The sequence below is a fragment of the Canis lupus genome, chromosome 23, assembly GCF_003254725.2.
Source record: "Canis lupus dingo isolate Sandy chromosome 23, ASM325472v2, whole genome shotgun sequence".
Lineage (NCBI taxonomy): Eukaryota > Metazoa > Chordata > Mammalia > Carnivora > Canidae > Canis > Canis lupus.
Window position 1 is genome coordinate 19,927,789 of NC_064265.1, and position 14,218 is coordinate 19,942,006.

Genomic DNA, 14,218 nt, shown 5'->3' on the forward strand with positions numbered 1-14,218 from the left:
GGCTGATGGTCACCATTTTCCCAATTCTAGCATTAGTTACTAGCTTACAAACCTTAAGGTAAAGTCTTATTTGCCTAATGTTCAATTTCCATCAGTTTTCATATAGACCAGAGTAAATACCATTAACTGACTGCTTAGTATGAAATTCGGTATTCTACATTAAGTTGTGGGATAAAACCAGGAGCCTCCACTTTTTATGTGGATTTCAATGGTACTGTGGAGGAAACCCATGCAATTTTGCTTCCATTGTGCAGAATTATTTTCATTTTTAAGAAAACCTTCTTACAACAGGTTTGTTCAATTTTTTAAAAATGGTGGCATTCTTTCCAAAGCAGCAGTTACATAATTGGAACACTGGATTCAATCTAAAAATGTGTTTCCTATTTAACACTGTTCTGCATACGATCACGATTAAAGATTAGGATATTTTTTCACATTTCTAAGCAAAATCCAGTTTAAAAAGGTTGTTCTTACCAAACCCCTAAAAACGGCCATTTGAGAGTAAACCAGAGCATCTCAGCACCCCATGAAGCTGTAGGTTTCATTACATGCACCAACAAATCTACATGGCTAGCTTCTGCATTCCACTTTTACAGAATTTATTTTACACCTATTATACCAAACAGCATTTTAAACACTGACATATAAACTCCCTAATAAGATAAAGCAAAGACAAAAGCGTTTATCTTATTAGAAACAAGATACACCATCACTTATAGTCTTCAAACATTATTGCACTTTTCATAATTTGACAATGCATTCATGGGACAATCTGCAGACAACTAATTTTAACAGACAAATTAAAGAACACTTTTAAGCAGACATGACTGTCCTAAATTGTTTATTAGGTAAGAATTTTACAAACATTACTTATATTAGCGGTAACGGTGGAGCTGGAGAGTATTGCGCCTTCTCCATGCCGCACGGCGAGAACCACCAATAGTGTGGTGGAACTTGTGACCCTTCCCAAGGCCACGACTCTTGCGGCCTGCAGAGGTCAGCCCTCGCATCTCCCTGTGTTTGTGGACTGGTTTGGTGATCCACTGGGTGTCAGGATTTCTTCTGATAGCTTTATGGAATGGATCAATGAGGATAACCTCAAAGAATTTGTATGTGGAATCTTCGCCAACCCAATAAGAATTCAAGACTCTCAGAGCTCCGCAGTGGCGTCCAGCTCGCTCCTAGAACAGGAAAAAAGGCCCAAGGTCAGCCTCCCATTTCCCACAGTAGGAAGTTAGGAAGTAGGAATTCCCTTTAATTTACCACACTAGGCAAGAGACAAGGCTGTTCACTAACTGCTTGAATATTTACTAAAGATTTACCCAGGGGTTAGGACCCCAAATACAGTTAAGACTTACTGAAGTAACACACAAAACATTCTATAACTTTAAACCATTGCTACTATCACCCCCCCCCCCCCCGACTAAGGCACGAATGCTAATTTCTATTAAAATTGAGGAACTTAGTCTTTCCCTAACACAGTTGAGGGATCAACAAACCTTTCATACAGAACCCTAATATTTAGCACATTATTTTAGGCTTTGCAAGCCACAAGTCTCTAGTTTAAGTCATCTTTGCCTTTTCTTTTAAAAACAAAACATTTTTAGCTTACAGAAGGTAACAAACCCTTGCTTGTCAACCTCTGGGGCAGACAGAGCACAGCTTCATTTAATGCAGAAAAACAACTTACAACCAAATATAGAAAATCAGCCATATGCACAGCTTCTGTGCATCCAGGGGAGATGTGCTCTCAAGACCAAGTTTACTGCCCTTCAAAAGCTTAGGTTCCAAGGTCCACATTAATCATAAAACTTTCCATTATACAGAGACAGATTAGTAACAAAGACTAAGACCGACAGCAATGCTTTACTAAGACAGCTCAGTAAAAATCACAAACACAACAGGGTTCACCTACGTACAAGTTAATAATTAGAAAAGGTGCTCAAAAAAAAAGAAAAGTTGCTCAAATCCTTCTCCACTACCTCCAGGTGACTGATACAACTGCTACTGAAAAATCACTTACCTCTGCAACAGACTGAAGGCTTCGGGCAAACTTTAGCTGGTTAACACCATGATGGACAGGCTTGCCATAGGTAGCACCCTTAGGAACTGGGCGTTTGCGGCCACCACGACGCACACGAATCCGATATATGACATAACCTATACAAACAAATCGACAGTGGTCTTATATAAGCCAAATAATAAATATCTGAAGGTAAAACAAATATCCATTTAAGACTTACTCTAAAAATAAACCCATTCCAGTGTTTCTCGAAGTACACACGGAGAATAATTTCTCATTCCCACTCTACAATTTATTTTGCTTTAGTCCGATTCCTACAGACTTGTAACGCAGAACGTCTTTGGTACTTTATAGACAATTGTGTTCAGTGTTTATCGGTCAAGAATTTCTGTGCGTTGCTAGCTGAAGACAGTTTCTACCAACACCTTAAGTGAAAGAAGACATTGGGGCCACAGTACACCTAATTACCAGCTTCCTAACATTCCCCGAGGAACATCATCTGATCCATGCAGAGACCACTCACCTTGCTTGGCCTTGTAGCCCAGTCTGCGCGCTTTATCGGGCCGGGTTGGGCGGGGGGCCCTGTGGAGCGCAGAGAGCTGGCGATACTGCCAGCAGCGCACCCGGAGAAGAAAGCGCATGACGTCGGACTGCTTCTTCCTCCATAGCTCCTGGATGTACTTGTACGCACCCATCTCGGCCTACCCTGGAGACAAAAAACACCATGCATTTAAAATGAGACGACCGCGTCCGTCCATCTTAGTTCCCCACCCGCCATAAGGAAACCGGAGACTGAAAATGGCTCTTCGCGAACTGCAGGGGATAGCTGCGCCCTAGGAGCACGGCTGTCACCTCTGCGACCCCAGCGCAGGGACTCGGTACATTTCTGTCGGACGAACGGATGGCGCTAGATGGGCATGGGGGCGGGGAGGCTGCTGAATGCAGCGGGCGGCGTCCCCAAGGCCCTGGCCTGCAAAGAGACCTCGCTGATGCCCTAGGGAAGGTACTGTAGCCGCTGCCCCTGAAGGAGGACTCTCGAGGAAAAAGCCCTTACTCCACTCAACCCACAGGCCTCGCTCGCTTTAGGACCCTCTTGGCCCGGCCTTCCGTCCCTCAGCCTCAGGCTTCCTTTCCTTCACGCTCCCGGCCCCGCTCGAATTCGCGCCGCCATCACATCACCGCCCCAGCCCGCCCGGGGGCCGCCTCCGCACGCCCGCGCAGCCCCGCATCCTGACCGAACTCGCGCCGCACAGGTGGCAGGAGGAGCTCCGAGGACACAGGGTCCCCGAGTCTGGATGGCTGAGGCAAAGACCGATGAGCGGCGGATGGAGCAGCGAATTCTACCAACACACAGCCTACCTGATGGCTGCCGCCAGACGGAAAGGAAAGAGCCCTTCTCCCACAATCCTTTTTGGGCTCCTCCCCCACAGCGGCGAGCCTCTTTCCGGTGGAAGGCTGCGGCTCCCACAGCCTCATGGGACATGTAGTTCGGTGCAGCCCGCGGTGGGCGGAGCTCGGCCGGGATTGGGCGCAGCCTCCCCTCTTATCCCGCCCCCCGATCCTCAGGATTTGAGTTTGAGAGGCTGGGGCGGCCGAGAGGGCGGCAGTCCTCGGGAGGCGGCGGCGGGCGAGCGTCCAAGGCCGTCCTGCAGCCGGGAGGAGGCCGGTCGGGGGCGGGGCTCAGGGGGCCGAAGCCGGGGTGGAATCGCTCTGCCACAGCGCCGCTGTCTTTGGAGCCTGCGGAGCGGGTGTACAGGTGTGTGTCTTGAGGGACCGGGCGCCGCTTCGTGCACCGCAGGCTCCTTACCTGAGGAGCCGCAGCGGCTTCCCCGGGGCGGCGCTCCCCGTCCCCCTTCGCCCGGTAGCCGGGACCCCGACGCGCTCTGACAGACCCTCGTGGCGCTGCCCCGGCCGCCAGACAGGACGTTCGCGCTGCCAGGGCTTCGCGGTGGGGCGAGCGCCCGCCCCGGACTTCACCCCCGCAGGCCCCGGTTCCGGGGGATTTTGCCCCAGAGGAGGGTCGGAGGGTGGGGAACCGGGGCGCCAGGGCCGCGAGCGCGGGCGGCTCGGCGCCTTTTCGTTTCCGTGCCTTTGCTGCGTACCGACTTCTAGATTTGCTACGTCAGAACCAATTTTTTTTTTTTTTTAGAAAGGCAAAATATTTTTGTGCCAAGACTTGGTTGGCAGGTACGAGTATTTCGAGAAGAAAAGCCAAGAAAATGCTGGCGTTGTGTGTGGCGCTCTTTATTGAAAAATAGTTTACCGGTTTTTTGTTTTTTGTTTTTTTTTTGTTGTTTTTGTTTTTTTTTTTTTTTTTTTTTTTGCGTCTCCAGGATATTTTCATTTTTGATGCAGTCATGTAGTTCTAGCTTCTAACTTATTACCGGTTTGGGTTATTTTTCCCTTGATGTCTTATTTATTTACTTATTCATTTATTTAAAGATTTTATTTAGTTATTCCTGAGAGACAAGAGAGAAGCAGAGACACAAACCCCGGTGGGGAGCCCTGTGCAGGACTAGATCCAGGAACTGCGGGATCACGCCCTGAGCCAAAGGCAGCCGCTCAACCACTGAGCCACCCAGGTGTTCTCCCCCACCCCCACCCCCTTCTTCATAAATCGTAGCTTTACCATTCCAGGAGTCCTCACATGGATCGTTGATTCATTCAGCAAATATTTATGAAATGCCTCCTCCCTGCCAGGTAGTGTCCCAACCCCTGGGGATGCAGCAATAGTGAATGCAGAAATTCTAGCTTTCTTGGAAATGGGCAATAAACATAAGTAAGGTATATATTAGGTAAAAAGTACCAAAGACGAACATTAGGGAAAGGAAGAGACAGCGAGGGTTAAGGTGGGGGAAGGATCAAAATTTTGGATGGAATATTCCAGGGTTAGTCTTCTTGAGAAAGAATATTTGAGAGAAAAACCCCAAGGATGTGAGCCTTGGAGATTTGGGGACTGATTTCAGTCAAGCTGGAGTATGCCTGGATTCGTACAGAACTTACAAGGAGGCAGTGTGATAGGAATCAACTCTTAAGGGAAACTAACAGATGACATCAGGTTTTTAGGGAGGACTTTGGGGTTTCACACTGCCTGAGATCAAAAACTTTTGAAAGGTTTTAAGCAGAAGGGTGACTTAGTTTCTAAAGGATTATTTGGATTGCAGTTTTGATGCCAAAAGAAGGGGAAAAGTTGAAGCAGAGAGAGTAGGAGGTTGTATTAGTTTTTTGCTAATCACGGCAGAAAATAACCAAATTTGTTGTCTTACACAGGTCAGAAATCTGTAGGCTAAAATCAGGCTGTTGTGTTCCTTTTAGTGAAACTAGAAGAGAATCCATTTGCTTGCTTTTTCCAACTTTTTTTTTTTTTTAAGATTTTATTTATTTGGGGTGCTTGAGTGGCCTGGTTGGTTAAGCATTTACCTTCAGCTCAGGTCACAGGGTCCTTGGATCAAGTCTGGCATTGGGCTCCCTACTCCACCGTGGGGAGCCTGCTTCTTCCTCTCCTGCCTGCCATTCCCCTTGCTTAAAGATATAATTATTTATTTGAGGGAGGGCGGGAGAGAGGCACAAGAGCAGGGGGAGGAGCAAAGGAGAGGGACAGGTGGACTCCATGCTGAGGGGCCAGTCCCACCACTCTGAGACCATGACCTGAGCCAAAACCAAGTCAGTTGCTCAACCAACTGAGCCACCAAGTCGCCCCTGCTTTTTCCAGCTTTTAGAGGCCACTTCTTTGGCCCCTTACCCCTCCTTCATTTTCAGAGCCAGCAGTATAGCATCTCCACATCTGTTTCTCTTTCTGACACACTTCTTTTCCTCTTATAAAAACACGTGTAATTACGTTGGGTTTACCCAGATAATCCAGGATAGTCTCCCCATCTCAAGGGTCCTAATTTAATCACAGCTGCTAAATTCCTTTACTGTGTGAAATAAAATACTCCCAGGTTTTGAGGATTATCATGAAGACATCTTTGAGAGACCAGGTGAGAGAAGATAGTGCCTGTGACTACTTCATTAGTGGTGGAGATGGTAAGTGGATATGTTTCAAAGGTGGAGGATTTACTGATGGATCAGATGTGGGGGTGTGAGAAAAAGGAGTCAAAGATGATTGGCTATAAAAAAAAGTATTAATTAAAAGAAATTAAAAAGGGGTGCCTGGTGGGCTCAGTCGTAAAGCATGCAACTCCTGATCTCAGGGTCATGAGTTTGAGCCCCATGTTGGACATAGAGATTACTTTAAAAAAAAAAATTAAAAAGTTGGATGAATCACTTGGAAAGGAGTTCTGGCACTGTGAATAATCGCTGCTAATTTCCTAATTAGTTTTTGCAGTTTTGTGTCTTCATTTGCAATTTGCAGTTTCTCAGGAGTTTTGCAAGATTTGGATTGGTATTTCCAATTGATTCTGAGATTTCTGAGGGCAGGTATCATTTCTGGTTTTGCTCCCTAGTTTGTCCCTTATGCCTGGCATTATGGTAAGACGTTAGTAAATACTTAATGAATAAAAGAATGGTAAAAATAAGATAAGATTTATTAAAAAGTAAAAAAATTAAAAATTAGAAAATAATGGTAAGCTGGAATCTGCTCATTATATTATGTGCAATACTGTTTGCAAAACTTTTAAAATGTTTATATAAATTTTTTATAAATGGATAAGTAAAAGTGTTATACCCAGTACCTGATGTTTGCATAAATAATAAATACACAGTGTAGAAATTTTCTTCATGTGAGGCTTCATAATATGATCTATGACATCTCTCTATGGCGTTAAGTGTTTCGGTATTAATATTGTTTTGGTAGCATTAAAGTTGTGTTTTACTTATAAAAGTAGAATAATTTCCTTAGAAAAACAGAAGTACTGACAGCTTTGGGCAGCTGTTTCTGATAACTCTTTAAAGGGATTATTTATTTACCAAGCTCAGTGTTTTCCACAGAAATGGATCAAGTCACCTTTTTATTCTCTAGAAACATTATTGATTAGCCTGGAAAGCAAAGCAATATGCAGTTAAGACTGCATTGGATTTTTGCCTGTTAAGTATATTCTCAAGTCATTTATATCAGATGAGGATTAATAGGTCACAGATTGAATTTTATTGTCCAGCAGTTACTTAGGGTGGGGACTGTACCAAGTAGTTGTAACTAGTACTTTACATTCGATAGTATCTGGGGTCCCTGGGTGGCTCAGTCACTTAAGTATCTAACCCTTCAGCCCAGATCTTGATCTCCAGGTTATGAGTTCAAGCCCCAGATTGGGCTGCATGCTGGGTGTAGAGCCTACAAAAAAACATTAGATATGAATTTTTTTTTAAATTCATACTTTAATTAGCAGGTTGCTAATCTTCAGCTTTAGGTAGTATTATTGAAGACAGCTAAAAACCTAGAATGTTTCAGTTATGCTTGGATTATGCTTGGATTAACTACATTTATCCTTTTATCTTCCTTTTGTTTTTGATGGTATAAAATATTTAACACGGATTATTCTGTTTCATCTTGCTTCTTGTAAAATACCTTCAAATCCTTACCTAGTGTTTGAGTAACTTCTATTCAGTTATTTTTACTATTTGCCTTGATGGAGATTCTCTGGATACTGAAACAACTCTCCCAGTTTATTTATATACACACATACATTCAAAGTAATGTATATATTTTTTAAAGGTTTTGCTTATTTATTTATGAGAGAGATACAGAGGCAGAGACATAGGCAGAGGGAGAAGCAGGCTCCCTCGGGGGAGCCTGATGCCAGACTTGATCCCAGGACTCCAGAATCACGATCTGAGCCAAAGGCAGACACTCAAATACAGGAGCCACCCAGGTATCCCAAAGTAATGTATACTTTTAAGACACTTCATCTGCTAATCCTAATATTAGTGAGTGATCAAAGTGCAATTGTAGAATGCCACTTTTAAAGCAAATATATTGAGACCACTTCCAAGACTGGAATATTTGATTTCTGGATTTCTCAGGATTCTATTGGTTTCAGCATTTTCCCAGTTTGCTGCAGTCCCCAGAAATCATATTTGCCTCCCTTTTATTGGGGGGGAGTGTCTATTGTTATTAATAATTGGGGTGTTTTTTCTTTTAACTACAACTTGTACCTGCCCTTTTAAAGCACTTGTGTTTATTTGAAGATTGATATAATGTGTAATGTATGGTAAAGGGACATTTTTTGATTGAACAGGAAGAGGAGAGAAGGTAAGTATTGGTATTGAGAAATTCCAAGGGATCCGTGGGTGGCTCAGTGGTTTGGCGCCTGCCTTTGGCCCCGGGGCGTGATCCTGGAGTCCCGGGATCGAGTCCCGCGTCGGGCTCCCGGCATGGAGCCTGCTTCTCCCTCTGCCTGTGTCTCTGCCTCTCTCTCTCTATGTCTATCATGAATTAAAAAAAAAAAAAAGAAATTCCACTGGGACTAATACATTTTTAGAGGAAGGGAAAAATCAATAGAAAAATTAGAATTTAGATTCCAGTAGCAACCTTTTCTGACAATAGAATTGTTCTGTGCTGCCAACATTTTTCTTATCCTCTGACAGATTTCTTTTTCATCCTCTTCGTTGGTGGCATGTGGTTAAGTGGCTACTTCCTTTAAATTTTAACTATCATTAAAAAAACCCTTTGAAAGAAAGATTCAATGATATCATAAAGTTACAGGAGACCACAATATGCAAAAAGAGTAGAATCCTATGATAAATGAGATGACACTAGATTAATCATAAATTCAGATGTAGAAAACCTTTTAAAATAGTCCATAGTGGGATGCCTGCGTGGCTCAATGGTTGAGTGTCTGCGTTCAGCTCAGGGTGGGATCCTGGGGTTCTGGGATTGAGTCCTGCATTGGGCTCCCCACAAGGAGCCTGCTTCTCCCTCTGCCTATGTCTCTGCTTCTCTCTCTGTGTTTCTCATAAATAAGTAAAATCTTAAAAAAAACAAAATAGTCCAAAGTTGCTGACATAGGAGATATCACACCATAGACGATCAGTGTGACACAAAGCTCTCCCCTTACAAATACAGGCTGAGAATTTTTCTATTGCAGTTGTGTTGAAAATATATTTTAAAAAGGAGACGCTCCTGGCTGGATCAGGTGGTAGAGCATGTGACCCCTAATCTCAGGTCATGAGTTTGAGTCCCACATTAGGCATAGAGATTACTTAAATATATGTGTGTGTGTGTCCCTTAAGAGAAGTAGTTCTCCTAGAAATAAGTGATAAATACTGTAGGGAAGATTTGGAAGGATCTTAGGTATACCACCACGAAATAATGGCTGCGTTACATAAATGATGATTATTTCTTTACTGGTAAAACATAGCGTATTGCTCTGGAAATCAGCACTGTGTTATTACTTTGCTACAATAATGGTAGCAGTAAAATTTTTTCTGTTAGCAGATTAGTGTTTGGGCTGATTTGGGGTCATAAAATATTATAGACTTGAGGTGCGTGAGTGGCTTAGTTAAGTGTCTCTTGGTTTCACCTTGGGTCTGATCTCAGGGTCATGCTGATCAAGCCCTGCATGGGGCCCTGTGTTGGGCTGCACTCAGCACAGAGTCTGCTTGAGATTCTCTCTCCCTCTCCCTCCCAATGCTCTTTCTCTAAAATAAATAAATCTTAAAAAAAAAAAGAAAAAGAAAAAGCAAACTTAAAAATAGATTCTCTGCCCCTCCCACCTTGGCTTGTGTACTTGCGTGCTCTGTCTCTGTCTCTCTCTGTAAAATAAATAAATATTATAGACTTTGAGGAAATAGAGTTATGGAAAGTTTGTTGCTTAATATTTTTAGTGTTGGTTAAAACATCCAGTACAGATGTAAAAACACATGCATACACAGAAAGGTATGTGGCAGCCCTTTGAATGCTTATCTGAATTTTTAAAAATATTTTATTTATTTATTTATTTATTTATTTATTTATTTATTTATTTATTTGAGAGAGAGCATGAGCAGGGTTAGGGGCAGAGGGAGAGGAAGAGGAAGAAGCAGACTCCCCACTGAGTGGGGTCCCCAATGTAGGGCTCCTTCCCAGGAGGGAAGTATCATCACCTGGCAGACACTTAACTAAGCCACCCAAGTGCCTCTGAACTTTCTTGGTGTAGTATTTTCTGACTTCAAGGAGTTGTAACATCCCTTTTAGTCAGAGTTATTGCATATTCTACACTTCTAAGAAGAAAATTGAGGGAAATAAGGTGATGGAGATGGCAAAAGACAGTATAGAAATTTAAAGTCTCTTATCAGGTTATTCTTTTGTATTCAGTGAGCTTTTTTCCCTTTCTGCTCTGGCTTTTGGTACCTTGACTTCTGGAAAATAAAAGCTTCAGGGAAAATTAGAGAGAATGTTACCCTATTGTGCTCTTCCTTGGATGTGTTAGGATAAGCAATTTTTCTAGCATTAAGGAGTATGACTCCGCTCACTTCCTGATCCCAGCCTCAGGAATCCAGCCCCTCAGCAGGGAGTCTGCTTCTCCCTCTCCCTCTCCCTCTCCTGCCCACCCCCCCTTGCTTGTGCTCTCTATCAAATAAAATCTTAAGAAGAAGAAGAAGAATGACTCAAAAAGAAGTATGACAGAGAGCCCATGTGGAGACTGAAATCCAGTTTTTCACTCTCCTGAGAAAAGCCTCATGGCAATAATAGCATTAATGTTCCTCTAAAAAATCATGTACATTCTCTGAATTTTTATCTTTGTGCCTCTTTAAATTTTTTGCTTAAGTGTTTGATTTTTTTCCAGGTAAATAGCAGGCAGTGTCTTTCAAGGATTGGTTTCACCTAGTATTTGATTCAGATTCTTGTAGACTTAATTAGGGTTGAAATATTCTTTGTATAAAATGCTTCTTTTGTTTTGAAAGAAAAACATGTATTTATATCTACATGTGTTCTTACATTTACCTAGATTACCTCTGCAAAAATGCATAAGAAACTGTTAATACTATTGCTTTAAGGAGCAAATAGGAGACTAGGAATGGGATTTGGAAGGATATGTCTTATTGTATATATCCTTTTTTATTTTTGAAATTTTCTCCTGTGTGTGTATGGTTTATAGAAAGAAAGAAGTTGATTCGAACAGTATACAGTTTCACAGATCTTTTGTTCTCTTTACAGTGATCTATCCTGACAGAAGATGGGAAAGGGCTGCAAAGTTGTGGTCTGTGGCTTGTTATCTGTGGGGAAGACAGCAATTTTGGAGCAGCTCCTTTATGGGAATCATACTATTGGTAAGATTATTTTTCTCTAGTTTCTCTATAGGTTCTGGGAACTGCTCATTGGTCATGCTAACCTAAAGATGGGTGATGATGGTACACAAAACTGACGTGTAATCCAAAAGGACTAAAGGGTCGAAGAAGTCAACAAAGATTGAAATGAGAGGGGGCAGTGAGGAATAGGGGAGAGAAAAAAAAAATCTTTGTTCTTGAAATTCAACAGTATTTGCTGTAAGTTACAACAAGCAGGAAAACGTGTGTGTGTGTGTGTGTTCTTGTGTATTTACATAATAGTGGTCTCAGAGTCACAGAATCACTAATTTAAATATGCCCTGAAAGACGATCTCATTCAAGTTTGGAACATGACTTTCCAATATTGCTATTTAAGTTTTAAAAATGAGGGTGCCTGAGTGGCTTAGTTAAGTGTCTGCCTTTGGCTCAGGTCATGATCCTGGGGTCCTGGGATGGAGCCCCACATCTGGCTCCCTGCTCAGCGGGGTGTCTGCTTCTCCCTCTCCCTCTGCCCCTCCTCCAGCTTATGCTCTCTCACACCCATGGTGAGCACACGCTCTCTTCTCTCTCTCAAATAAATAAAATCTTTTTAAAAAGTTTTATAAATGGAAGAAACCGTTATTTGCTCTAATATGACCTAATTTTGTGAATTGGATTATTTCATTCATTTTTTCATTCATTGAGTTTAATTAGTAAATACTTGCTGTATGGTACAGACTGTAATGAGGCCTGCAAGGGTACAGAAGTGAAGAAGAACACATCTCCAGCTTTAAGGAGATCATCGTTTAGTAGGACAGACATTATAGGTTAGAATGAAATGAGGTGTTAGATAAGTAGAACCATGATCTTCAAAGTATTTATCGTTGGCAAGTAGCTCAGGGGATGTTTCTGTCTTACTTTTATTAGCCACCTTGATGAGCTCTACTTTTCTTCCACCTTCCCAAAATAATATTTAGCAATTTTGGTTAAATCCATATTTATTTAGTTCTTATTATGATACTGATGCCTGCAGTTCTCAAATTTTTGGTTTCAGAATCCCTCTTGTTACAAATTCTGCAATATTGATTTTTTTTTTTTTTCTTTTAGAGATGGAGGGAAGGGGCAAAAGGAGATGGGGAGAGAGAATCTTAAGCAGGTTCCAGACGGGGCTCCATCTCACAACCCTGGGATCATGACTTGAGCCAAAATCAAGAATTGAATGCTTAACTGACTGAGCCACCCAGGTGCCCCTGCATTATTGATTCCTAATTTTTTTACTTCTCAATTCTAATTTATGCCTATGCAAAAATAAATTATGTCTAGGGGAAAAAATCCTTTATCCTCTTATAACCTCAAACAGGTTTTGTTTATGTAGGCTTTATCATTCAATATTTTTTTTTAATATATATATTTTTTAATTTTTATTTATTTATGATAGTCACACAGAGAGAGAGAGAGAGAGAGAGGCAGAGACACAGGCAGAGGGAGAAGCAGGCTCCATGCACCGGGAGCCCGACGTGGGATTCGATCCCGGGTCTCCAGGATCGCGCCCTGGGCCAAAGGCAGGCGCCAAACCGCTGCGCCACCCAGGGATCCCTCATTCAATATTTGTACTTTGTTAGAAATTAAAAGTAAGAAATTTTTAAAAATATTCATTTATTAAAATAATAAACTTATCACATGGTCAGATAAAATTTTTAATATTTTCAAAAGATTTAGTGAGAATGAGCATTGATTGACATTTTTTTGAAAAATCTAATATGCAGCTTACTTAGAAGGTAGCTGGATTATCATATCTACTTGCTTTTGTATTTAATCAATTATGGTATATTTTTTTAGTTGAAATCTATGAAGAAAACCTGGTCTCAGTCAGATAAATTGTTGGAAGAAATAGGAGTATGTTAATAGCCTTTCCAGGTAATTGTGAATATTCTTTGCTATTTCACTAAAACCCAACAAGTGATGGTTACTTAAAGCTTATTGGAAACCACGTCAGTGAACTTTTCCTACTTCATTACAGTAAAATCTCATTGGTCTATCTTGAACTATAAGTGGAATTTTTATCCAACAGTTGTTTTTAAACATCATAAATTGGTCATTTGAAAAATACTGGCTCTGGTAATAAGCAGATCTTCCAAATCACATTTACTAATATCATCACCAGTCATCCGTATTGGGAAAATGTCAAGTTCATGGTAATGGATACAATTCTCATTTTCAGGGCAGCCCCCCGTGGCGCAGCAGTTTAGCGCCACCTGCAGCCCGGGGCGTGATCCTGGAGAACCTGGATCGAGTCCCACGTCGGGCTCTCTGTATGATGCCTGCTTCTCCCTCTGCCTGTGTCTCTGCCTCTCTCTCTCTGTCTCTATGAATAAATAAATAAAATCTTTAAAAAAAAAACAAAAACAATTCTCATTTTCACTTGAAAGCTCAAATTTTATCATTGACAACAAATACTACTGATTATATTCCTTGAAAACGATAGGCTCCCTTTATTCGTTTTGAGAAAACATCTATCAAATATCCCAATAACAGTTTCCTGTCATTCCTGTAAAAAAAAAAAAAAAAAACTAGTTTGCAACTCAAACACAAGAGCTTTTCCTCCAACTATCACAATTCATTATGTAGAATATTTGCATACTTCCCATTAATCATGTAGAATATTTTTTAAAATGTAAGTATGTATACTCAAAGATTGAGATTTAATGAAATCAGTAATTTTTATTGTTTCATCAAGGACATTCTTAACTCAAAATGACATTTTTCCCCCAAACTTGCAGTATGAGATGGTGAAGAATACAACTACTAATAAATACAGTTGATGCTCTGCCTTGATTTGTACTAAAGCACTAGCAGTTTTACCCACCATTGCTTTTGTATCATCAGTGCAAATGTCAGCCCAAGTGGAAAAGACAGATATTTTTGATTATTATGAAAATACTTTTGCCAACATGGATTCTTTGAAAGGAGAAATCGAGGGATCTTTAGACCTCACTTTAAGAACTGTTGGTGCATGTAAATATTCTCAGCTGA

General features: G+C 41.4%; 2 protein-coding genes across 8 annotated transcripts in view; one reads left to right on the forward strand and one right to left on the reverse strand.

The window, feature by feature from the left end:
• Nucleotides 1–824: 824 nt before the first annotated feature.
• On the reverse strand, nt 825–3,524 carry RPL15 (ribosomal protein L15). Of its 3 annotated transcripts, none has more exons than XM_025460985.3 (4): nt 3,383–3,524; nt 2,547–2,729; nt 2,024–2,160; nt 825–1,181 (listed from the first exon to the last, which is right to left on the reverse strand). In XM_025460985.3, exons 2-4 carry the CDS (start codon nt 2,716–2,718, stop codon nt 876–878), a joined length of 615 nt encoding a protein of 204 aa, XP_025316770.1. In that variant the 5' UTR covers nt 2,719–2,729; nt 3,383–3,524; the 3' UTR covers nt 825–875. The 3 variants fall into 3 exon arrangements, with proteins under 3 accessions (XP_025316770.1, XP_025316771.1, XP_048955573.1); XM_025460986.3 differs by having other exon boundaries at nt 3,259–3,400; XM_049099616.1 differs by lacking the exon at nt 3,383–3,524 and having other exon boundaries at nt 825–1,178.
• An 86-nt stretch (nt 3,525–3,610) lies between these two features.
• Nucleotides 3,611–14,218, forward strand: part of NKIRAS1 (NFKB inhibitor interacting Ras like 1) — a 31,465-nt gene continuing 20,857 nt past the window's right edge. The window contains exons 1-4 of one of the 5 annotated variants that reach the window (XM_035705039.2): nt 3,617–3,779; nt 5,965–6,049; nt 11,097–11,209; nt 13,025–13,102. In XM_035705039.2, coding sequence (XP_035560932.1) covers nt 13,084–13,102 — 19 coding nt within the window. In that variant the 5' untranslated portion in view covers nt 3,617–3,779; nt 5,965–6,049; nt 11,097–11,209; nt 13,025–13,083. Of the gene's footprint in view, nt 3,780–4,465; nt 4,606–5,964; nt 6,050–7,673; nt 7,831–11,096; nt 11,210–13,024; nt 13,103–14,218 lie in introns of those variants that run through there. The other 4 variants (XM_049099617.1, XM_025460992.3, XM_025460991.3 and 1 more) reach the window with 4 other exon arrangements.